Raw genomic sequence first — 26,716 nt, forward strand, 5'->3', positions numbered from 1 at the left:
GTTATAAACTAATGTGCAAATATAACATCAGAAAAAATTTAGAAAAGAGTAAGACGTATACAATATCAATTCGATGAAATAAATGTGCAAACAACATTAGCAAAAGATTTTAAAAAGAAAAAAAAAATTGACAATAACAGTCCATTAGAAGTCCAAAAATGCCCGTGAGTGTGGACTACCTTGCAACCAAAACTAAAGGATCTCAATTGAGCTCATATCATACAAAAATATTATTATAGGTCAAAAACCTAATTTCAGATGTCATATATAACACCATCCTTTAAATGTTAAGGTAATAGAAGAAATGAATACCAAAAGCAACATATTGTTCAAACAAAAACGAAAAAAATACAAACAGAGAACACAGAATCCGGTCAATTATGCATACGTCTTCAACTTCTCTATTAACAAACTTAGGATTTATACACACAGTGCAAGTTTTTGTTTAAATACTACAATCCAATTTACAGTATATGCGACCTGCCAATATATTTTAATCATATAAAACATATCACTGTATTGTCAAATTTGTTCCACTTAGAACATTGCTTCAATAGGTCTTAAAAGTGAAACAACATTTCTATTGTTTGATGTATTGCCAGCTTAAAGTTGAAAAAGTCATGACATCTTAAATTACTTGCATTTCCAACTTGTTTCGTTCATGTGAGCTTCCATTGACAACATGAAATGCAGGTAGAGGCAATATCGAAATCTCATTCCCAGCCAGATTTGCAGTGTACTGAAATGAATGATAAAAACACAAGCAAACCATCAAAAGAAGGTTCCTAAAGTATCTTTAGTTTTCGGTTTGTTCGTTAACAATAACCAAAATTTAAGAAGACTTGTAGTTTAGAAATCAGGTTTCTATTTTACCTTCAATTTATGGCTTTGATTCTAGCCATGCTTTGTTTATGAATAAACAAAAAGAAAGAACTCAACAAATAGGCCAAGAGATAATTCAACGCTAAGCATAAAATTCAACGGAGCAATTCACCTAACATAAGGAAAACTAATACAATGTGCATACCTGATTCATGGCTAACACTTGCCCATTGCTTTTCTTTCACATTTTTCAATTTTCTCAAGAAATATCTGCAACAGTTAATTGCAAAAGAAGCTTGTTATATATACATTTTCATATTTAATACACTAATTCAAAGCAGAAGGTGCTAAATCGTTTTCATAAAATAATAAACTAAACTTACAATTTCCATGCAAATGGCAATTTAATCTACGCCCAAGTGTATAGTATCCATATGGCTATAACATTCACCACTGGTTGTAAAGAACTCTAAGCAAACCCAGCAGATATGTTTTCCACATTTGCACTCAATGTGATTGCACCCATCTACCTTCTCAATTACATGCCCACATGCCGGGCAATTCTTAACTTGTTCTTTCCCTTTGCACCAATCCCTCAGAGATGAATCCGGGTCATCCTTGAATTGTCGGTATCTCTCACATGAAACGTACGGATGATACTCTATGTGGCACCTGGTACAAGTCTCTGAATAACATGCCCCACAAACAAATGGAACACTAGCTGTGTCGGGATCTGCAACTCTATAGATTGAGGGGCAGTCAGGAGATGGACAAAACCTATAGGTTCCTGAACTTGAGGCTACAAAAGCTCCCAAAGAAGCCCTGAAAAGTTCTTCCAACTTATCATTTGACAGGAGAGTTCTGAAATCTACAAGCAAAATATGATTTCCACAGCCCTGATGAGCACAACGTATTGGGAAACTGCCTTGGTTTTTTATAGCAGATTCACACTGCTCCACCATACATGACCGGCAGAACAAATGACCACAACCTTCAAGCTGATATCCATCCTCAACCTCACACAAGCAAATTGGGCAACTAGGTCCAGTGTCAAATCTCTCGCTTGAAGGATTGCTTAAACGTGCAATCTCAAAAGTTATTTCCTCCACTCTTGATTTCAACTCCGAGTTACCATGACAAAGGATTGTCCGGTTGCGTGTGTTAAGCCTAAGATCTGCCCCGGGTACCTTCTCTTTTAGTCCATGAAGATCTGGCCCGAAATTCTTAACCACTTGCTTCATAAAATCAGAAGGTAGGTCCCTTCCACTCAGACGGATTACTGACTGTTTTTCGTCATGGAGGGACAAGAGAGATTGAATTAACTTTTTCTCAGCCAAAGCAATCTTGTCCGGCGAACCAAATATCCGTAACTTCATGTTGCGCCTATCAAATTGAATGTAAGTTGAAGTCGCTTTCTGTATTGAGCTTGTAAGACTAGAACCATCTTTGGACAATATGGGCTGTAGAGTGGCAGGGGTGAGGTTGTCGTGGACAATGACTTTCCCTCTCCACAGTTCTTCCAGAAGTCTCCTACCTTCTGCCACCGTCTTTGTGGCATTGGCTGTTATTTTCACTCGGTGGGAGCCATTAGGAGTTATGTCTAGTTTCCACTCAAGACCTAATAAGAAGACCAATCAGTGTCAGCGGTAAAATAGTAATAAGATTATAATGCCATTGAATGTCTCACAATAAAAATAGGATTCCAACAAACCATGAATGGCCAGTTTGTAAAATTTAACATATAACTAATCTAGTCAATGTTACAATTGTCAAACAAAAAAATAAATAAATAAGAGGTATTAAATGGCTGATAATAGATGGTCTATACAGTTGTAAAAATGTAATTAACTCATAATAATTTTCACTATACATTAATTTATAAAATAAAAATAACTTTATACACTACCTTAAATTATTTTAAGCTTAAACAAAGACTGCCTTAAATCCAAGATCATACATTTAAATGCAGTAACTACTAAGATACAAGTAAAACAAGGGGACCAACGACAACAACAAAAAACACTCCTACTCTTTTCCTTTCAGTTTTTCCAAACCTGTTTGTTATACCCTGTTTTTGGACCTAAAAATACTAGGCCCAATTTCATTTCAAACTTTGTCAATTATCAGATTTCAACTGCAAAGTTCAAATTGTCTCTGCCTCGCAGTATTTTCAATCACAATTTTACCTATGTTTTTCTTGCATAAAACTTTTCGAAATGTCTTTACTTGTCTTGTAAGTCATTCAAAAGTGTCTCTGAATCATTGCATTGCTTTTTCTACAGTTTATTTCAAAATTTGCAAAAAAGTCATACAGAAGGGTATTTTGGTCATTTCCTGCAGTGGGACCCATTTTTATCCTTGTGACTATCTCTGAGTCTTTTCGGATTGTTTTTTACATTTCATCAGTAAACCTTGTTAAGTTCATTTCAAACTTGCATCTGAGTCAGTGTCAAGTCAATTTGAATCTGTTTAGGTCAATTTTAGCCCTAGGGGCATTTTGGTCATTTCACACGAAATTTCGGCATAGAGAGGTTACTTTGAAGTACCTCATTTAGGCCATTGGTTCGTTTTAGTCCGTTTTGTCAGTTTTATTTTTGTTTCACTTTACGTTTGGTCAAAATTACAAATTTTAATTCATTTTTTTTTACTTTGCATTTTAGTCCCTTAATTTTGTTAAAATTGCATTTAAGTCCAAATTGTCCAATTTTATATTTTTTAGTTCTGTTTTTAAAATTGCAGTCCAGTCCTATATTTTACAAAATTGCAGGGAGGTCCTCAAAGTCCAAAATTACAAGGCAGCGCCCAAATCACAAGCCCAATGCCACGTGGCAGCTCCTCATTGGTCCAATCACTCACACATGTCAGCTATAAATACTGTTCACAGTGCCACATGGATCAGATCCATTCATTACAATACACATCACCAAAAACAAATTCCCATTTTCTCTCTCTTTTCTGTTAGATCAAAAACAGAAATTTCTCAAGAACAAAACAGAACCCTAACCGAAATTCATCATCAAATTCTCAGAGATTCGTGTACGAATCTTCATCATCGAATCGATTCCACCGCAATACAAGGTGCGAATTCCTCACCGGAAGTGAAGAACTCAAGCACCGATCACGGTAGGGAAAAAGAGGGAAAACCGAATCTGCACAGAGGAAGGAGAAGAAGACAGAACCAAAGAAACAGCAAGCAAGAGAGCAAAACGCGCACGCAAGCAAACACACGCGCAAGCCAGCAAGCAAGCAAGCAAAACGCGCACGCAAGCAAGCACGCGCGCAAGCCAGCAGGCAAGCGAGCAAGCACGCGAAGCACAAGCAGCAAGAGCCGTAACAGAAAACAAGAAGAGGTAAGCATCCTCTTCGTTCGTATCTCTTCCTTTTTCCACCGTTCCTTTACAAAAATTTCATCAAGATTCAAACTCAGATCTACTCCGATTCAAGCTTTTTTCGAAAAATCTAAGTTCGGATTCGAGAAGTATATAAAAAAGGATATCTAAAAATGTGAAAATTTCTCGAATCGGAGCATTTTGATTTTCCGGCACGGTGGCGCCGCCGCCATCCGCCGCGCCGGAACGGAGGAGCTGGCCGGAGAAGATGACCGGAAAGTTAGAGAGAAGGAGGAGCTTCTCTCTCTAAAAGAGAGAAGAAAGAGAAAGAGGAGTAACAAATGAGAAAAAACCGGATTTCACATATATATATAGAGATTTAAACCGGTCCGGTTTATTTTCGGTTTTACTCTCTCATTCTCAGCCTTCAGATCAATCTAACGCTTCCTGTGCTTCCAGGCTTTCTGATTTTGGTTTGGGCCTATTATTTTCAATTTTTGCTGTTTTTTTGCTATTTGCACCATGTTTCTTTGCTGTTTGAACCTCTGCATGCTTAAATTTGCTCTAAAAATCTCCAAAAATTATCACATATTTCTTGATAAATTTTCATGCCTTTTTGATGCTTCTCAATGGTTTTAAAATGATAAAAGAGAGTATGTGATATTTCTTGGTTAATTAGAGCGCTTAGGCATAATTTTGTGCATTTTAGTAGTATATTCCTCATGAAAACGTTGGCATGCGATATGAGTTCTTAAGATGCAATTTTTGTGATGAATCCTCACTGGTTATGGGTGCAAGTTGCTGCTTGTGTATAGTGTTTTTTTACTTCCCTCTTTGCTTTGCAATTAACATGCACTTTTACTAGTTAATGAAGTGCCAAAATATTGTGAAAGTGTGCTATAAATTCTAGCATAAAATGTGTCCTATTTTCCCTCATTTCGACACCAAACAAGACCTCTAAAATTTGTCATAATGAAGGAATTAGGGGTCATGCATGTACTAGAATTCTATAACCACTTTCATGCACATTTTGTCACTTTATTAGTCTCTTTTATGTCTTTTCTCTTAATATTTTTGTGCACTCCTTTTACTCTATACTTTATCTTACTAACCATTTCATCTCATGTGCCATACATTTCATAGCATTTCACTACTTCCTCCACCCTCTCTAGCTTAGCATTTATTTTTACAAGTTTTAATTCATTTGGTGATGTAATTTGTTATCATTGATTTGTAGCTTGGCAAAGGGGCCATAGAATGTACCTAGGCAATTTTTGTAATATGGACTATGGACACTATGACGCACCGACACGCACACACTCACCTTAGATGTATGCGTAGGATTGTATGGTTAAATAAGCGTTTAGGTTTTAAACACTTAGAGAAAATCCATCTTTTTCCAAAAAACAATTGAACTTCACTTCAAAAAATTTCATAATAAATATGAAGTCAACACTTCATTTTTTTCTTTTCTTTTTCTTAAGGAAAATTCAATTCATCTTAACCATTTAGACTTTCTTTCTAATCACTAATCAAACCTCACTTTTTTGCTAAATCTAATGCTCATGAAGCCTCCCAATCTCCTTCTTCAAAACCATTTTCAAAACTTAAAATCAAACAATTAAAACAAAAACAAGTTTTTTAGCAAGAACTACGCCGGTTTTGATCCCGTAAAACGGTACGTAGGCAATGAGTCAAAACTCATCCAAGCCGAAATAAAAAATCAAAGTCTTGCAACTTCTCCCCCCATTCTTAACTAAATAAACCTCCCATTTTCAAAAGTAAGTAAAAATAAGCGTAGAAATCGACTTAGGATAACGGCTCCTATAGAGGACTATAGTTACTCCGGGTGCCTAACACCTTCCCGTAGTAAAACCGACCCCCGAACTTAGAATCTAAGGGTTTTTTCTCAATTTTTCCCTTCCCAAGAAAAAAGAGAGATATCAACGGTCAAAAGGTTCAAGTCCAATTAATGGCTTGGCACCCAAAAACCATGATAACAGAAATGGCGACTTCACTGGGGAATCTTTTTAGCGGGTCGCGCCTAGTTTTCCTTAGTTTATATTTACGCTTTGTTTTATTGCATATGTGAATACTTGTTTACTTTCATTTGACGTGTGGGGTGAGAATATCAAAAGTCCTATACCCGGGCTGAGTGAACTTATGTTTAGGTAGAGATATAATCGACAATTCGATCCGGGGGTTGCCTCGTGTATTGGATTATGCGATCAATCTCACATAGCTGAGGCATTTTGAAGGTGATATTGTCGGCGTGTGTTGTCATGCTTAGGCACTTCACTTTCAATTGTTCGACGAAGCTATGAACCGTAGTTACCAAACCCATCCTAGCCTTTTTAGGACGTAGTGCGGTGGCTAAATTGAGTGTTGTCTCAAACTTTAGTCGTCACGCGATACTACACTCAAACTAGACCTTCTCGCAAATAATCATGGAACGGGTGTCGTCCTGTACTACCATGATATATGTGAGAGAGGTTGCAGTTTGGGAACTGTGTTAGAACCTTGGTTACTACTATCCAAAGCCTTAGTTCACCGGACGCCGTGTCCATCCGTGGCCTTGTTACTTTGAATCTCAACCCACATTGTAACTAAACAACAACCATGCATACATGCATTCATGCATAAGTTTTTTTTCACGCATACATCGAAGATTTTTTTAGACAGATCGAAACATTGTAAGACACCGCAGGTGTGAACTTGTATTCATAAGTTTACCATTGTAAAACCTTATTTTGCTTGTTTAACAGTGTTTACAATGTTTCGAATTTGTTTAAAAAGTCCTTCGATGACATTAAAAAGAGTCGTTTTTGCATTTGCATCTGCATATCATGCATCATATGCATCATACATCGGTCACAAAGGCTTCCAATTGCTCACTACTTCCTGGTTCCTCTGCCACAGTTTGAAAAGTGGCTCGTGCTCAGAAGGTCTACGAACCTGATAGAATCGATCGAACCAGAGAGTACAGAAGAAGGAAAAAGGCTATGGAAGAAGAGAACGCTCAGCTCCGTACCGAGTTAGCCACTCTAAGGGAGGAATTGGCTAAAGCTAATGATGTCATGACTGCTCTGCTAGCCGCTCAAGAACAATCAGCTACGGCTATCCCTATAGCCACAGCTGCACCGGTGACTACAAGCGTGCTCCCAACCACATCTGCAGACGCTCGCTTTGCTATGACAGCTGGGTTTCCGTATGGGCTTCCACCGTTCTTCACTCCCAGTACTGCAGCTGGCGTTTCTGGTACTGTCAATAATGGCCAGATTCCTGGGAAGAACCATGTCTCTGTCAATACCACCTTGCCTCAGACAACGGCCACTCTGGATCGATTGAGCTATCGGGGAACTCCCTTGGGAATGAGCACCTTTCTGGTTAAAGCCTTCGACGGATCCCGTAAGAACATTCTTGGGGAGATAGATCTGCCAATAACTATCTGTCCCGAAACCTTTCTGATCACGTTCCAGGTCATGGACATCAATGCTGCTCAGCTACCTCCGTCGTACACGTATGCGCAATACTCTCAGCATCCCTTCTTTCCACCATTCTATCATCAGTATCCTTTGCCATCGGGTCAACCTCAGGTACCCGTTAATGCCGTCGTCCAGCGAATGCAACAACAGCCTCCAGCTCAACAACGACAGCAGCAACAGGCTAGACCTACCTTTCCTCTGATACCAATGTTATATGCTGAATTACTCCCGACTCTACTTCTCAAAGGGCACTGCACAACCAGACAGGGCAAGCCTCCACCTGATCCATCGCCTCCCAAGTTCCGTTCGGACCTCAAGTGTGATTTCCATCAAGGTGCTATGGGTCATGATGTCGAAGGATGCTACGCGTTGAGGTACATTGTAAAAAAACTCATAGACCAAGGAAAATTGACCTTTGAGAATAACGTCCCTCATGTCGTCGATAATCCTCTTCCGAATCACGCTGCTGTAAACATGATTGAGGTATATGAGGAAGCTCCCAGATCGGACGTTTGTAACGTTGCAACTCCTCTGGTGCCACTACACATCGAGTTATGCCAAGCCTCTCTGTTTGACCATGATCATGCCAGTTGCCCAGAATGCTTCCATAATCCTTGGGGTTGCTACGTTGTTCAGAATGACATCCAGAAACTGATGAACGACAATTATCTGACTGTCAATGACATCCAAGAAGGACAAGCTGCTGGTTGGGGCAAGTTAATACAACTCCTTGAGAATAAGCATAAAGAGGGTCTCGGATATTCCCCAACTTCAGGAGTCTCCACATGAATCTTCTACAGTGCTGAGTTTATCAATGCAATTACTGAAGAGGCGACTGGATGTAGTCCTAGGCCTATGTTTGTTATACCAGGAGGCATTGCGAGAAATTGGGATGCCATCATCATTCCTTCAATCATGCATGTTTCCGAGTAATGTGTCTTGTTGCTTAAGTGTTTTGTTTTTCAAAAATAACAATCCTCTCGCTCTGCCCGAAGCGACAGTGATATTTTCTGTAAGGCATGTTTGTTTCGGCATCGCCGTTATTAATAAAAATTGTCGTTTCTTTCACGACTTTTTTTTTTTTTTTTTTTTTAGTTCTTTTTTTTTTTTTGGAAATAATGGTAATACCAGAAAAAACCAAAACATCTTTATTTTTCTTATCAATTTCAAAGAACTGCATAAAAAGAAAAAAAAAAAACCATTTTCTAAAATCATTCAACCATTCTATGCAGTTTGAACCATAATAAACCCGTTGAACACAGTAATCCTACAGTTCCTCCAAATTTTGAATTCCCTGTGTATGAAGCCGAAGATGAAGAGGATGGTGATATACCATATGAGATCACTCGACTGCTTGAGCAAGAATCAGCCTATTGTATGGAACGATGAATGCCAAGAAGCTTTTGATAGCATCAAGAATTACCTGCTGGAGCCCCCTATCCTTGTCCCACCCGTGGAAGGAAGGCCTTTGATTATGTATTTGGCAGTATTTGATGAATCCATGGGATGCGTACTTGGTCAACAAGATGAGACTGGAAAGAAAGAACATGCTATCTACTATCTAAGCAAGAAGTTCACCGATTGTGAAACTCGGTATACAATGCTTGAGAAGACTTGTTGTGCTCTGGCCTGGGCCGCTAAACGCCTGCGTCATTATTTGGTGAATCATACAACTTGGTTAATATCCAGAATGGATCCGATAAAGTATATCTTTGAGAAAGCTGCTGTTACTGGGAAGATTGCACGCTGGCAGATGCTTTTGTCTGAATATGATATTGTGTTCAAAACTCAAAAGGCAATCAAAGGTAGCATTCTTGCCGATCACCTTGCTTACCAACCTCTTGATGATTACCAACCAATTGAATTCGATTTCCCCGATGAAGAGATCATGTATTTGAAATCCAAAGACTGCGAAGAACCGTTGATTGATGAAGGTCCAGATCCCAATAGCAAGTGGGGTTTAATCTTTGATGGTGCTGTCAATGCTTATGGTAAAGGAATTGGGGCAGTCATTGTATCCCCGCAGGGGCATCACATTCCTTTTACCGCCCGAATTTTGTTCGAATGTACCAACAATATGGCTGAGTATGAAGCATGTATCTTTGGGATCGAGGAAGCAATTGACATGAGAATCAAACACCTCGACATCTATGGAGATTCTGCGCTCGTCATCAATCAGATAAAGGGTGAATGGGAGACCCACCATGCTAAGTTGATTCCTTATCATGATTATGCGAGACGTTTGCTGACATATTTTACAAAGGTTGAGCTGCACCATATTCCTCGTGATGAGAACCAAATGGCTGATGCTCTTGCTACTCTATCCTCCATGTTTCGAGTAAACCATTGGAATGATGTGCCAATAATCAAAGTGCAACGCCTTGAAAGACCTTCGCATGTGTTTGCTATTGGGGATGTGATCGATCAGGCTGGCGAAAATGTGGTTGACTATAAACCCTGGTACTACGACATCAAACAGTTCTTGCTAAGCCGTGAGTATCCGCCGGGTGCTTCCAAACAAGACAAGAAGACCCTGAGAAGATTGGCCAGTAGATTCCTGTTAGATGGAGATATTCTGTACAAGAGAAACTATGACATGGTATTGTTAAGATGTGTTGATGAACACGAAGCAGAGCAGTTAATGCATGATGTACATGACGGTACCTTCGGGACCCATGCTACAGGGCATACTATGTCAAGGAAGTTGTTACGAGTAGGTTACTACTGGATGGCCATGGAGCATGATTGCTACCAGTACGCCAGAAAGTGCCACAAATGTCAAATCTATGCTGATAAGATTCATGTGCCTCCGCACGCTCTCAATGTTATTTCATCCCCATGGCCGTTCTCAATGTGGGGCATCGACATGATCGGAAGAATTGAACCGAAAGCTTCAAATGGTCATCGTTTCATCTTAGTGGCAATTGACTACTTTACCAAGTGGGTTGAAGCAGCATCTTATACCAATGTGACCAAGCAAGTGGTAGCTAAGTTCATCAAGAACAACATCATTCGTCGATATGGTGTTCCCAGCAAGATTATTACCGACAATGGTACCAACCTGAATAACAATGTGGTGCAAGCTCTTTGTGAAGAATTCAAAATTGAGCATCATAACTCTTCTCCCTATAGACCTCAGATGAATGGTGCAGTTGAGGCCGCCAACAAGAATATCAAGAGAATTGTCCAGAAGATGGTAACCACTTACAAGGACTGGCATGAGATGTTACCCTATGCTCTGCATGGCTACCGTACTACTGTGCGCAGTTCAACCGGGACAACCCCTTTCTCTCTTGTATATGGTATGGAAGCAGTTCTTCCTTTGGAAGTGGAGATCCCATCTCTCCGTGTGATCATGGAAGCAAAGTTATCAGAGGCTGAATGGTGCCAAAGCCGATATGATCAGTTGAATTTGATTGAGGAAAAACGTATGGATGCCATGGCTCGTGGACATTCATATCAAGCAAGAATGAAGACTGCTTTTGACAAGAAAGTCCATCCTCGAGAATTCAAGGTGGGGGAACTGGTATTGAAAAGGAGGATAGGCCAGCAACCCGACCCAAGGGGCAAGTAGACGCCTAACTATGAAGGTCCTTATGTTGTCAAGAAGGCCTTCTCCGGTGGTGCTTTAATCCTTACACATATGGATGGTGTAGAACTTCCAAATCCAGTGAATGCCGATATAGTCAAGAAATACTTTGCCTAGAAATATGAAAAGAACAGCGTGGTAGGTCGAAAACCCGAAAGGGCGGCCTAGGCAAAAATGCGCTTCCCGGTGGATCGAAAACCCGAAAGGGCGGTCCAGGCAAAAATAAGGGACAAAAAAAACAAATATGAAAAGCTCGCTGAGATTGTACGCAAATCAGGCAAGAATGAGCGTCTCGATGAGCCGAAAACCCGAAAGGGCGGTTCATGCAAAAATGAGATTGAAACAAAAGGCAAGTAACTATATCTGGCCAACCACCGTCCCCCTTGGGGCATCTGCTGCCGTTGATGACTATCTTCATCTAAAGCTCCTACGCTTGCGAATTCAAAGTTTCCAGGAAATGTAATGATTGCTGTGTTCAATGTACCACCAACCAATAAAATTACCATTTTCCAAGCTTTGTGAATCCATGGAGTCATGCCTTTGGCTGACCACCACTCTTATACATCAATTTGAGCCTTTGCTTTTGTTTGAAAACTCTATTTTTTCTTCTACTTTCAAAGCTATATACAAAACATTTTCTTTCTATTTTGATAATGACAATGCTTGAAACAAACATTTTGAAAATTGAAAACTTTTTGTCTATTTTGAAAAGCAAACCTGAGCAACAGGGTACATTCAAATGAAACATGCATGAGTGAGAGTATGTTGATGTCTATTTCAATATGTGTTACAAGCAGGTTCTCCTCCAGGATAGTCTGTGGTCAATGGCAAGAATGAAAAAACAGAATGAAAATGCATGAAAATGAAAAGGCTCGCTAAGTTGAAAACCCGGAAGGGCGGCTTAGGCAAGAATGAGCACCCCGCTGGATTGAAAACCCGAAAGGGCAGTTCAGGCAAAAATGGGGCATTGAAAAGAATTTATTTCCCCGGTGGATCGAAAACCCGAAAGGGCGATCCAGGCAAAAATGGGATGCAAAAAATGAATGAATGAAATTGAGAATATAGCATGCAAAAAGCATTGACCACAGATGCAATGTCTACAACATACCCAGCACTGAAATGCCCAGCACAACGGCATTTTCCCCAGTCAGGTCTTCCAAGATTCTATCTCCAGCAAGTTGCATATCTACCTGCCCTCAGCTATGGTTCCGACACGTCTCCCAACGACGTCATCTCCAAAGAGGATTTCCAAGAATGTGTAATATAGCACGAGCCACTACGTGCCCAATACTCTAATGTCTTGTCTTCCCCGTGAAGTCGTGCCTACAAACTGCCAACAGTCATGCATTACAAGCATTCATACATGCATAATCATGCATATTACGTGCCCATGCATTTAATGAAATTGTTATATCATCCATGCATATTGCATTTCCAATGTCAACATCAGTCTCAATTCAATACTCATGTCAGGTTCTCTGTCAAAACCTTGTGAGCCAATAATATCGGTCAATTTCTGCCTTTCAATTCAAATCGACGTCAAGTCAACCTCAATCTATATTTTGTCAACAAACCAATCCCCAGTGAATGTGTTTCTGTTTGGTCAAGTTACTAGTTCGCATCCAAGAACGACTTGTACCCGTTTACTTTTCAATGTTATCGGTCGAGTGCCCAGCTCAATCCAAGAGCAGCTTGTACCTGTCTATATGTTTCCGTTTGGTCAAGTGACTAGCTCAATCCAAGAGCAGCTTGTACCTGTCTATCTGTTTCTGTCCGGTGGAGTAACCAGTTCGCATCCAAGAACAAGCTCGCACCTGTCTATTTGCCTTGCTTTCAGTCGAGTCACCAGTTCGAATCCGTAAGAACAACTCGTAATTGTCAATTTTCTCTTTCTTCCAGTCGGGTTACCAGTTCGAATCCATAAGAACAACTCGCACTTTCCAATATCCCCGAATGAGTTACCAGTTCGAATCCATAAGAACAACTCATGTTTGTCCGGTAACCTCTATCCCCTGTGAAGTGACCAGTTCGAATCCATAAGAACAACTCACAGTTGTCTGTTTGTTTCATTCCCGGTCAAGTGGCTAGTTTGAATCCAAGAACAGCTTGTACCTGTCCAACTCGTTTCTAGTTTCCCGTTACTCTGCTATTCACTATCTTTGTCAACGTCTACCAATCCCGCAATGGATACGACATATTTTGTTAATTCCAATCCCCATGAGGTCTTGCATTCATAATCCAAATGATGCATGGCATGCATATTATTTGAAAATGGGTAGGCGTATTTTTACGTCCAAACACAGTGCAAATGCTAATATTTAAGTATCTTCGTTCCGTCAAGCCAAAGACTCCGTCTCTTGACTCTCCAGACAAAGAAACTTAAATAGGGGCAGCTGTTATACCCTGTTTTTGGACCTAAAAATACTAGGCCCAATTTCATTTCAAACTTTGTCAATTATCAGATTTCAACTGCAAAGTTCAAATTGTCTCTGCCTCGCAGTATTTTCAATCACAATTTTACCTATGTTTTTCTTGCATAAAACTTTTCGAAATGTCTTTACTTGTCTTGTAAGTCATTCAAAAGTGTCTCTGAATCATTGCATTGCTTTTTCTACAGTTTATTTCAAAATTTGCAAAAAAGTCATACAGAAGGGTATTTTGGTCATTTCCTGCAGTGGGACCCATTTTTATCCTTGTGACTATCTCTGAGTCTTTTCGGATTGTTTTTTACATTTCATCAGTAAACCTTGTTAAGTTCATTTCAAACTTGCATCTGAGTCAGTGTCAAGTCAATTTGAATCTGTTTAGGTCAATTTTAGCCCTAGGGGCATTTTGGTCATTTCACACGAAATTTCGGCATAGAGAGGTTACTTTGAAGTACCTCATTTAGGCCATTGGTTCGTTTTAGTCCGTTTTGTCAGTTTTATTTTTGTTTCACTTTACGTTTGGTCAAAATTACAAATTTTAATTCATTTTTTTTTACTTTGCATTTTAGTCCCTTAATTTTGTTAAAATTGCATTTAAGTCCAAATTGTCCAATTTTATATTTTTTAGTTCTGTTTTTAAAATTGCAGTCCAGTCCTATATTTTACAAAATTGCAGGGAGGTCCTCAAAGTCCAAAATTACAAGGCAGCGCCCAAATCACAAGCCCAATGCCACGTGGCAGCTCCTCATTGGTCCAATCACTCACACATGTCAGCTATAAATACTGTTCACAGTGCCACATGGATCAGATCCATTCATTACAATACACATCACCAAAAACAAATTCCCATTTTCTCTCTCTTTTCTGTTAGATCAAAAACAGAAATTTCTCAAGAACAAAACAGAACCCTAACCGAAATTCATCATCAAATTCTCAGAGATTCGTGTACGAATCTTCATCATCGAATCGATTCCACCGCAATACAAGGTGCGAATTCCTCACCGGAAGTGAAGAACTCAAGCACCGATCACGGTAGGGAAAAAGAGGGAAAACCGAATCTGCACAGAGGAAGGAGAAGAAGACAGAACCAAAGAAACAGCAAGCAAGAGAGCAAAACGCGCACGCAAGCAAACACACGCGCAAGCCAGCAAGCAAGCAAGCAAAACGCGCACGCAAGCAAGCACGCGCGCAAGCCAGCAGGCAAGCGAGCAAGCACGCGAAGCACAAGCAGCAAGAGCCGTAACAGAAAACAAGAAGAGGTAAGCATCCTCTTCGTTCGTATCTCTTCCTTTTTCCACCGTTCCTTTACAAAAATTTCATCAAGATTCAAACTCAGATCTACTCCGATTCAAGCTTTTTTCGAAAAATCTAAGTTCGGATTCGAGAAGTATATAAAAAAGGATATCTAAAAATGTGAAAATTTCTCGAATCGGAGCATTTTGATTTTCCGGCACGGTGGCGCCGCCGCCATCCGCCGCGCCGGAACGGAGGAGCTGGCCGGAGAAGATGACCGGAAAGTTAGAGAGAAGGAGGAGCTTCTCTCTCTAAAAGAGAGAAGAAAGAGAAAGAGGAGTAACAAATGAGAAAAAACCGGATTTCACATATATATATAGAGATTTAAACCGGTCCGGTTTATTTTCGGTTTTACTCTCTCATTCTCAGCCTTCAGATCAATCTAACGCTTCCTGTGCTTCCAGGCTTTCTGATTTTGGTTTGGGCCTATTATTTTCAATTTTTGCTGTTTTTTTGCTATTTGCACCATGTTTCTTTGCTGTTTGAACCTCTGCATGCTTAAATTTGCTCTAAAAATCTCCAAAAATTATCACATATTTCTTGATAAATTTTCATGCCTTTTTGATGCTTCTCAATGGTTTTAAAATGATAAAAGAGAGTATGTGATATTTCTTGGTTAATTAGAGCGCTTAGGCATAATTTTGTGCATTTTAGTAGTATATTCCTCATGAAAACGTTGGCATGCGATATGAGTTCTTAAGATGCAATTTTTGTGATGAATCCTCACTGGTTATGGGTGCAAGTTGCTGCTTGTGTATAGTGTTTTTTTACTTCCCTCTTTGCTTTGCAATTAACATGCACTTTTACTAGTTAATGAAGTGCCAAAATATTGTGAAAGTGTGCTATAAATTCTAGCATAAAATGTGTCCTATTTTCCCTCATTTCGACACCAAACAAGACCTCTAAAATTTGTCATAATGAAGGAATTAGGGGTCATGCATGTACTAGAATTCTATAACCACTTTCATGCACATTTTGTCACTTTATTAGTCTCTTTTATGTCTTTTCTCTTAATATTTTTGTGCACTCCTTTTACTCTATACTTTATCTTACTAACCATTTCATCTCATGTGCCATACATTTCATAGCATTTCACTACTTCCTCCACCCTCTCTAGCTTAGCATTTATTTTTACAAGTTTTAATTCATTTGGTGATGTAATTTGTTATCATTGATTTGTAGCTTGGCAAAGGGGCCATAGAATGTACCTAGGCAATTTTTGTAATATGGACTATGGACACTATGACGCACCGACACGCACACACTCACCTTAGATGTATGCGTAGGATTGTATGGTTAAATAAGCGTTTAGGTTTTAAACACTTAGAGAAAATCCATCTTTTTCCAAAAAACAATTGAACTTCACTTCAAAAAATTTCATAATAAATATGAAGTCAACACTTCATTTTTTTCTTTTCTTTTTCTTAAGGAAAATTCAATTCATCTTAACCATTTAGACTTTCTTTCTAATCACTAATCAAACCTCACTTTTTTGCTAAATCTAATGCTCATGAAGCCTCCCAATCTCCTTCTTCAAAACCATTTTCAAAACTTAAAATCAAACAATTAAAACAAAAACAAGTTTTTTAGCAAGAACTACGCCGGTTTTGATCCCGTAAAACGGTACGTAGGCAATGAGTCAAAACTCATCCAAGCCGAAATAAAAAATCAAAGTCTTGCAACTTCTCCCCCCATTCTTAACTAAATAAACCTCCCATTTTCAAAAGTAAGTAAAAATAAGCGTAGAAATCGACTTAGGATAACGGCTCCTATAGAGGACTATAGTTACTCCGGGTGCCTAACACCTTCCCGTAGTAAAACCGACCCCCGAACTTAGAATCTAAGGGTTTTTTCTCAATTTTTCCCTTCCCAAGAAAAAAGAGAGATATCAACGGTCAAAAGGTTCAAGTCCAATTAATGGCTTGGCACCCAAAAACCATGATAACACTGTTATTTATTTGGGATGGGGGAAGGAGAATGAAAACATACTGCTAAAGTTAAGCCTTCTATTAACACACTCGCAAATGAACAATAGGCATTGCGAAAATCAACACTTTTGGGGGACATGTTAAGGTGCCGCCGTGTGTGTAAATAGAAGGCTTGACTTTTGAAAAGGCATCAATAGATGAATTACAAGCATCTACAAAAGAAAAGAAGCATTGTAACGAAATACCTTCTAAATTGTTGAAACGTGCCAGCACTTTTTCCAGTTGTCCCTTAATCACATGATACACTGGAGGAGAAAATATCAAGGTGCTGTGAAACAAACGCTGGGTCTTTATCTTCTGCCAAGAATGAAATCCGGGCAACACCTTTCCATCAATTTTCTCCAAAGCTTTTGCTGCTTCTAAATGTAATCTTCCATCAAAATGAATTAAAGCATTCATCGAATAATCCTTCGGCTTAGGTGGAAACACCTGAACACGGCAAGAACTAATGTGAGGTTTTTTTTTGGGCATTAAGGGGGAGATTTCTTTTAATATTGTCTCTGCAATCACACTGCATGGTGGATTTTCAACAGCATCTCCTCTCTTAAAGAAAAAATCTAGAATCCTTCTACTAGTAGCAGATCTTAGCACATCCAAAATTTCAGTCTCAGGAACCTCTTTGTCAAGCCCAGTTATAAGAATGTTGTCCAAATACTTATCACTGGGAGCACAACGAACATACCTTCTTCCATCTACGATAAGTTTTTCAAAATCTCTAATGATGAAATCCACATCATTTTTATCACATTTGATTATGCCAACTGCTTTGATAGGCCTACGAAGCCAAGAAATTCTTGCTTCAACTGCAGGAAATGAAAATGTTGTATCCCCTCCCATAGCTGACTGTGAATGAACTATTTTTAGGGGCGAACCACAAAACTCTTCTCCATCCAGCTCAGCAGCTCTTTTGGCAGCATTGGAGGTCATAAATGTTATCTTGCCCCATTTTGCTTTATCCTCAACATCTTTCACCATGCCTGTGAACTTTTGCATGTCACACATACAACCAGAAGTATTTTTCTCAAAAAACATCAGGAGCTCCATTTCGTCAATTGCATTTACGTTTGGGTGAAACACATCAACACTCAAGGGAAGCTTCTCAAGTTCCAAATGCTTTATCTCAGCACCAGAGCCAAACATAGCCACGGGTGATGAGGAACCAAACCCATGATACAAACATTTTTCCATACATTCAGTGTGTAACCTCTTCTTCTCATATTGTAAAACATCATTCACCAGCTTACTAGCTGTATTCATATCATTGGAACAGGCATACAGCTGAATGTGGTTCTCGTCAAAATTCACGTCAACAAATATTCTTTCGTCCATACAAGCTTTCCTAATACGAGAAACATGACCGAGCAAATTTCCTTTCCCACAAAATCTCTTGAGAACATGTTTGCCAAAACCAACCAGCGTCTTTGTTTGCAACTTCTGCTCTTCCATCTTGGATACATCAAACAAGGGAGGAGGTTTAAGGCTGTATAATGATTGAAAGTCAACAGCACTCACACAGAACAAATATTCATTAGACTCTGAACAAAGCTCATAAAAAACCACCCAACTAGGCCTCTGGGAAAATACAAGCAAGGAACAAGATGGATGTAGTTGAACATGTTTCTCCGTTTGAGCTACTATGTAACCAAGTTGATTGCGTCCAGAGTACATGGCTACATTTTCAGAAAGTGAGGACAGTATAGCCTTTTTCATGTTCTCATCGTGAATAGAAGGGTTATGAGGGTCCCAGCGCCAGTAACTTGGAACAACAAGGCCAAGTTCACTCTCTAGGCAAGATTCTAACTCCAAAAATGTGTTTTGGCATCTCCTCATAGATTTGGCATTGATGCTGTTTTCCCAACACCATTTATTCTTCCAATTTTGAGGCTGGACTTCCCATTCCATGTACACAGAGAGAAGAGTAAAAAGGTCACCCTCGCAATGGCAAAATTGCACTTTCTGACAATCAGATTTTTGCTTATCATCTTCATTACCAACTCTGCAAAATACGCTTCTAGCATTGGCCATCATGGCAGCTAGGGCAATGCCTTCCCTACCCAAGGTATATTGGAAACAACCAAGAACGAGTTTACCAAGCCTGGGTTCAATCTCCATTCTTGCTAAGCGCCTACCTTCAGGAGTTAATTCATAAACATCATTGTTGAGTTTAATGGCTCCTAATTGAATTAGATTCCCGATTGCCCTCTCAATAGAGCTAGTGGATGGAGCATCCACAAAATCGAAATCCTGGACATTCTTCACCCCTAAAGCAAGGATCTTCAAAACTGCTACGCCAAGATGAACTCTTCGAATCTCGGGATCTTGATTTGGTTCCATAGACTGATAATCAGCTTCTGAGTACAGTCTATAGCATCTACCAGGCTCGGTCCTCCCAGCATGACCAGCCCGTTGGTTAGCAGAACTCTGGCTGATCCAGCAAACCTTAAGTACATTCATCCCACTGCTAGGATCAAAACGACTATCTTTAACCAATCCAGAATCTATCACATACTTAACACCAGGAATCGTAAGTGATGTCTCTGCGACATTCGTTGAAAATATCACTTTTCTTTTTCCAGGATAGTTCTTGAAAATATGAAATTGCTCTTCAGACGAAAGTTTTCCATGCAAGGGCAAAGCTACTGCAGAGGGGGCTTCAAACTTTTCACAAGCCCATTCTACATCTAACTGTGATGTAAGAAAGGCAAGAATAGTTCCTTCTTTCTCTTTCTCTGTTCTGTGAATTTCAGTTGCCATTTTAACAACATCGGAAACATAAGGGTCCACAACAGAAGAACGAGATCGTCCTTCATATTCAGATGGAACATATCTCACCTCCACAGGGAAGTTTCTCCCTGGCACACGAAAAATTCCACAACCATAGAAGTAATCAGATAACTGCTTTGCATCAGCTGTGGCAGACATGATGATAAGCCGCATTTCAACCCTCTTAGAAAGTAAATTCTTTATCAATGCCAACAGTAAATCAGTATTTATACTCCTTTCATGAGCCTCGTCCACTATAATACACGAAATCCCAGACAAATTTTTATCACTCATGTAGTGCTGCAATAAACAATGATCTGTCATGAAGATTATCCTGGAATCGAACTTGTTCCAAGATGAAAATGAAGAATAACACTTGATTGAACTGTCTTCATAACATCCACCACTTTCTTCCCGGACCCTTTCAGCCAATGATTTTGCAGCAATCCTGCGAGGCTGAGTGCACACAATTGACTCATTGGCCCCAACGCCCGAATCAGCAAGAAACTGCACTAATTGAGTACTCTTCCCAGAACCTGTCTCTCCAATCAACACTGTTATCTGTACATACATACACTAATCAGATGAACAAGAACAACAAGATCTCTAAATATCAACATAATCAATAGTATAAATCGGCAAAGAGCAAAATTAAAGTTTCAAATTTGTAAAACTTGCATCTCTTCCAATGAACACACTACACAAGAAAGTCTTTAAAAAAAGTTAAATTACTCTACAAATTTATAATTAAGCCCCTGAGCTTTTAAATAATTTATAATTACCTCTCTTATTTTTAGCTTTAATTTTAAAATAGTCTTTAATACCAAATTAAGTCAAGTCAAAAGGAGTCTTCAATTATATAGTACTTTTTGAGTTCATACATGATTGACCTACCCCAATGATGACTTATCAAACCTTTAAAAATTGGGTCATATACAACAATAACGACGACGACGACGACAAGCCTTATCCCACTAAGTGGATTCATATAAGAAACTAAAAATAGAATGCATAAATTTCAAGGAATTAAATGCATGAATTTCATGATAATATTTACATAGCATTTAGTTTACTAACATGTTCCTTATGTTAATGTTAGCATTTGCATGAGAAAGGACTATTTTAAACCTTCAATGTATCAAATGTGCAGAGTTACAACTATAAAATATATTTATGTCCTCGAGTGATGAATAATTGTGCAAGGATTCACAAGGAAGGAATTTTAAATTTTCACAATCATGGATGGTGAGAGATTGTAAGGTTTTGGGTAGACCGTCTCTTGGAAAAGACATTAGAGAGGGAAAGCCGACCAAAGTCAACTGCCGTAGAGAATTAAGAGGAGACCATATCGATTGGATGATTTGATCGTCTGAGTGCCTTGACTCCAGAAGCAGATCACACACCTTTAACTCAAGTGTAGTTAACGAAGGAAGGTTGCAAGGCATGTTTCCTTTGAGTTTAGAACATGTTTCCAGTGACAGATTTGTCAGACTGGGAAACTTCGTTGCTTCAGTCAAGTTCCATTCCTCCCACTCGAGCATCTCTTCAAATTCCAGAGTCTCCAAGGAAGGAAATGGTTGAAACGAAGGACAACTACTATTTCCATAAAATTCAGAACCAAGACTCTTTACCGATTTCATACTGGCAATACTGAGTTTTTTCAAACCATGTAGTTGTCCAAGCGGTGGCAGCAAAGAACAATGATCACAGCCACTTATGTGCAGATACACCATGTTGCTAAATAATGAATCACCCAACCAATTCGGAAAGCTTGTTCCACCGTAACCTTTGATGGTGAGATTCTTCAAATTTGTTGAAGGTTGAAGTTGTTGAAGTACAAGTGCTTGAATTTGTGAACTTTGACTAGTAGTGCCACTGCTGCCATGTAGAATCCACTGTAGTTCCAAGTTGTCAATTTGTTCTTTCATCTTCAAATTTGCTTCAAAAGCATCAAAGGGGTCAGTGATATTTTGTAGATTTGAGATGGAAAGATTTCCCTTTAGATGCGGAAATTTTCCCAACTCTCTAACCTTCAATCCATCACGATGATTGCTAATAGCAAAATCAGACAAAGTTTGAAGATTTTGTAGTCTGGTTATTTGTACTGGCATCTCCTTCAATTGAGTACCTCTGATATCAAGGTGGCGTAGATTAACCAATTTTACGATGTCCTCAGGCAATTCAACAAGACACCAACAACCAAACAACAACAAGGTCAACAGATTGTAGAGGTTGCATGTTACAGACGGAAGCCTTTCAATCGCTGTGTTAGAGAGATTTAAGTATCGCAGACATATCAAATTTCCAATAGAATTGGGCAACTCGGTGATACTCCTGTAGTTTGACAACGACAGCACGCGTAATTGTTTCATCGCTGGCAATAATTCGCGTACCACCCTGTCTGATATGGAATAGATTAACCACACCGGTTCTTGTAATGGCAAGACCAAGAAGGTACGTAGACCTTTAAGTCCATTTAATTTATCAAATTTACTGTACGAGTCATATTTCCTTCTAATGCATGACAAATGACGTACCTTATCATTTATTTCATGTTCGTCTAACTTGATGCAATATGGAGATGAAACCATTGTAGCTAAATCATTGACAAGGTCATGCATTTCATAGCATTCTTCCCCATCAATATACCGACGACGTATCAGTGACCTTGACACTAGTTCATCAAAGTATTCTTCTCCTACTTTTTCCCAACTTTTCTGTCTTTTGGACTTATGCACCAAGCCTTCTGCCATCCATAACTGAACTACCATATTTTTTTGCAAGATGGAGTTCTTTGGAAAAATTGAACAGTAAGCAAAACATCTTTTTAAAGGAGCCGGAAGATAATGATAGCTAGATAGAAGAGTCTGCTGCACCCCAACATTTGGCAAATTCCAAATGTTACTTTTTAGTACATCATTCCAGTCATCCTGTGACAGTTTGGTGCGGAGAAGACCCCCAAGTGCTACAGCAGCTAACGGTAAACCATCACATTTTTTGGCAATTTCTTTCCCAATTGCTTCTAGATTGGACCGGAGCCTGTAGTTACTTGCTCCAAATGCATGTTTTGAAAGTAAAGACCAACATTCATCACTTTGCATGGGTGCCAAATAGTGGATAGGAAGAAAGGTTTGCGTGACTAGTGCAACTCTTTCATCTCGTGTTGTGATGATGATCTTACTTCCCATTTCCCCAACATTAAAGATGTCTTTGAGATTGTTCCAATCCACATAACTTCCATCCCACATGTCATCCAGTACTAGCAAAAACCTTTTATGGATTAAACTTTGCTGCAGTTGCACCTGTAGAGTATTCAGGTCACCAGTGTCGGTTATTTTTGAAGTGACAAATTCCGTATGCATGGTATTCATGTTATTGGCATCAATTGTTTTAAAAGTAACAGATTCAAGAAGGGTTTTAGTGACCCGGACAATATCAAAATCTTTTGAGATATATGCCCACCCTTTCAAATCAAATTTCTCCTTTACTTCCGGATCGTTGTAAAGAAGTTTAGCAAGAGTTGTTTTACCCAAGCCTCCCATTCCCACAATGGAAATCACTCCTATTTTGTTGCCATCATCACTAGCATGCAGCAAAAGTTCTTGAAGTTTTTTTCTGTCACCATCTCTGCCATAAATAGCAGATTCATCCAACACAGAACTTGTAGGAGTTCCATTCCAAACACTGCAAGAAACACCTTCTTTCAATCCAAGCACGTGTCCTTTCCGTGCAAAGTGTTCCAATCTTTCAAATAATCTTTGAATATCAAAATTGACCAATCCATAAGACTGTTTGAAATTAGAAGAAAGAATGTTCCGCACCTTATTCACTTTACTTCTTAATGCCTCGGTATTGATTTTGTCTAACAAATCATCAGCTTCAAAGACAACATCTCGCAGGTTACCCAGCCATTGCTTGACAGCAGGATTGGTGATTTGTTTCTCTTCAGCATCATTCAGTACAGCTTGAAGACTCAGCAATGTTAATTTTAGCTTTTCCAAGAGTGAAATGTCAAGTTTCTTGCTCCGAATGAAGTTCACAAACTCGGTTGAAATCATCTTTTCCAGCAAAACCTCCACAAAAGCTGATAGGAACGCTTCTGCAACAACACTTGCCATTAAGTTCCTCCTTGTTAGAGTCTAGAGAAGAATAAGAGTTGGTTTACAAGTAAAGCACTATAGCAGTCAACTCTTGCTTCTACCAGCTTTTCTTACTAATATGGCTATGGATCAGATGTTCAATTAGAAATAGCGCATTATTAGTGGAGCGCCATCTAACCTGAGACTTTGAGAGGATAACACTCCAAGGTCCCAAACAACGACAGATCCAAAAATATTGATTAGTGGGGACTATATCATGTGCTATAATTTTTCAGGTGAAATCATTCACTACAAATATTTACATAAAAAATAATTATCATTAAAAAAATCAAAGACTACAAAAACTATGTCATTTTATATCCAAAAAATTGAATACATCAAAATATCTACGAAATATATTTCTTCATTGATCTTATATTTTGATATTTTTTCTTCTTTTTAATTTTCAACATTATCAAATATATATTTATGTGTATGTGAACAAACAATTATTCAACAATTTAACTCTCATACCGTTGCGTATTTTTTTCCTAAAAAATAAAATTATTTAGCAATATTTTGTGGGGGCCAAACTTATTTTTAATGGTAAAAAAAAAATAAAAAAATTACTCAAGCAACTATAAACAAAATAAGAAAGTTAGTGTGGATAAGTGCCCCCAATTACATGAACCTACATTGCCATCTGTGTCTGGCCAACCTAAGTGGAATCACACATACGCGTGCATGCGCGCACACACATAGGGAGTAATAATTTAGAAGGATTGAAAAATCATTATAAATATGTGTTCTCCCTCCGTCCGAAAATATAATTCATTTTCACACAATATAAAAACCGTAGTTTATTTTTTGTTTTGTTAATGTGACACTCAATATGGGTTGACTTTTACTTTGCAGAAAGTCAACAAGGATCATCTATGAAGCTTCTAGGTATTTTGATGGAAATAACCATGCAAGTTCAGTGGTTCCCGTTTTCATGTCAGTTGTCAAATACTCTACCTAACTGATCATGAATAATCAAATTAGGAAAGCTTCATTTGATGTGACGTAGTGAGTTTAATATACTAAATTCCAACTGCTTCTTCATTATGGCTGAACTTTGTACACAATACTGTCATTTTTGTCTTTATTCAATTGTGGAATCCCCTTTTAATTTAAAACATTTAGCTTAATACTCTAAAAGTCGGAACAAAATAGAACAAAATACAAGTCGGAACGAACAATGTTTGGAACAAAATATTTTTAACACGCACTCTTTTATTGAGTAAAATCAACAATTCTTTATCTGAGGTCCATTTTTAATGTGCAGAACCCACATTAATATATCTATTCATGTGCACGGCTTGGGTAGACGAGTTGAGTGGAGTTGGTCTTCTTAAAGAATATCACAATTCTTTCACTCAATTCAGCTTGTATTCCCACTCCTTAAACACAAGTCAAACAAATACAAATCATAGAAAAGTAACCTACCTCTAAAAGTCAATCCCAAACAAACAAAAAAACAGCAATATCACTTAGTTAAGAGAATCAAGAGTATGCACTAAAAAGTAAAAACAAACAAAAACTACTTTAAACTAGCTAAGCTATAGCTCCATAATCAAACATATTACATTTGTATTCTAGATTTGGTTATTAGACATAGTCCGAACATGTAACTTACAAAACAATGTTAATCATTGCTAATTTTGTGGGTACACAAGCACACAATTCTTGCTACCATGTGTAAAAAAATCGGCAAGAAACCAAGAAATATAAACCCTTGTCCCATGTAGTTTGTGAAGTCTGAGCTAGAAACTCGAGATGTGGATGTAAAATAACTTATAAAAGTACGATGTCAGACATAATTTGTGATATGAAAATAACTTTTTCGCAATATATAACCGAATTAATTAGCAACGAGATGATAATTAAGGGATTGGATATGCAGAAGGAAGGAAAGTTAATATTACAATTGTTCCTGTAGTTTATATGAATGTACATGTTCTTATTAGGAATTAGATCCAAGATAGTATCATTGTAAGCTCTAAGAGCTAAAAGATTTGGATGTCTGATTTTACCAAGGAAAGCAACCTCTTCACAGAAACTTGATTACCATTTTCCTATGTTGCCTTGTAAGTTGTTCCATAAGCACTTTTTCCCATTATCTCAGCAGTTGCACAGAAGTGAACACAAAAGTTCCATCAAAGTGAACTAGTTTTCCACCAGCTTCACCTCCAGACACAACTTCGCCACCTGACACAACTTCACCACCACCAGCTGAACCACCTTTCTCCACACTCCTAGCAGAAGCAGACGCTTTGCTACTATTTCCGCTTGAAGAAGCTCATTTCCTGACCAAACAACAAAGCATAAAGCAACAAACAAAGTAATAAGAAAATCAATAAAAGAACACAAGATACTATGAGGATAATGTCCTTTGTGCTTAATTTCTTGTGATGTGACTATGATGGAAGTTCTTCTGGTGTTTGAGCTGGAACATTATGAGGTCGTGGTGGTGATGGTGAAGGACATGGTTTTGGAGAGTAGTGATCGAACATGACGAGATAGATTGTTGTAAAAGACACTGAAAGAATCAGAAATTTCACGAACAAATTTTTTCTAAGACAAATCAATTTGACTAATGCTTGAGATATTTCCAATTGTTGATGGAATTTTACCATGAACTTTATTGTTCATCAAGTTAAGCACAAGAAGGTTGTGTAACATATCAGATTCATTAGGCACATACATAGTTTTCAATTTGATTGTTTTGAAGATTCAATGAAAAAAGAGAAGATGGATTTGAGAAGCTTAAAGGAAAACTACCATAGATAGCATTGTTTGAAAGATCAAGAATTCTAAGCCTTGAAAGTGCACCTAGTTCACTTGGAATAGGACCAGTTAAATTGTTGAATTGAAGAGAAAGAATAATTAAAGAATGAGAC

General features: G+C 38.5%; 2 protein-coding genes across 2 annotated transcripts; both read right to left on the reverse strand.

The window, feature by feature from the left end:
* Positions 1 to 318: 318 nt before the first annotated feature.
* On the reverse strand, positions 319 to 20,300 carry LOC25482846 (ATP-dependent RNA helicase DEAH12, chloroplastic). The gene is made up of 4 exons (XM_039834291.1): positions 17,118 to 20,300; positions 1,206 to 2,440; positions 1,028 to 1,092; positions 319 to 739 (listed from the first exon to the last, which is right to left on the reverse strand). The coding sequence occupies exons 1-2, from the start codon at positions 20,266 to 20,268 to the stop codon at positions 1,227 to 1,229; spliced, it is 4,365 nt and encodes a 1,454-aa protein (XP_039690225.1). The 5' UTR covers positions 20,269 to 20,300; the 3' UTR covers positions 319 to 739; positions 1,028 to 1,092; positions 1,206 to 1,226.
* A 197-nt stretch (positions 20,301 to 20,497) lies between these two features.
* On the reverse strand, positions 20,498 to 24,004 carry LOC112418127 (putative disease resistance RPP13-like protein 1). Its single transcript, XM_024774382.2, has one exon. It carries the CDS (start codon positions 23,811 to 23,813, stop codon positions 20,826 to 20,828), a length of 2,988 nt encoding a protein of 995 aa, XP_024630150.1. The 5' UTR covers positions 23,814 to 24,004; the 3' UTR covers positions 20,498 to 20,825.
* Between the last annotated feature and the right edge of the window lie 2,712 nt (positions 24,005 to 26,716).

Source organism: Medicago truncatula, chromosome 1 (genome assembly GCF_003473485.1).
Source record: "Medicago truncatula cultivar Jemalong A17 chromosome 1, MtrunA17r5.0-ANR, whole genome shotgun sequence".
NCBI classification, from domain to species: Eukaryota; Viridiplantae; Streptophyta; class Magnoliopsida; order Fabales; family Fabaceae; genus Medicago; species Medicago truncatula.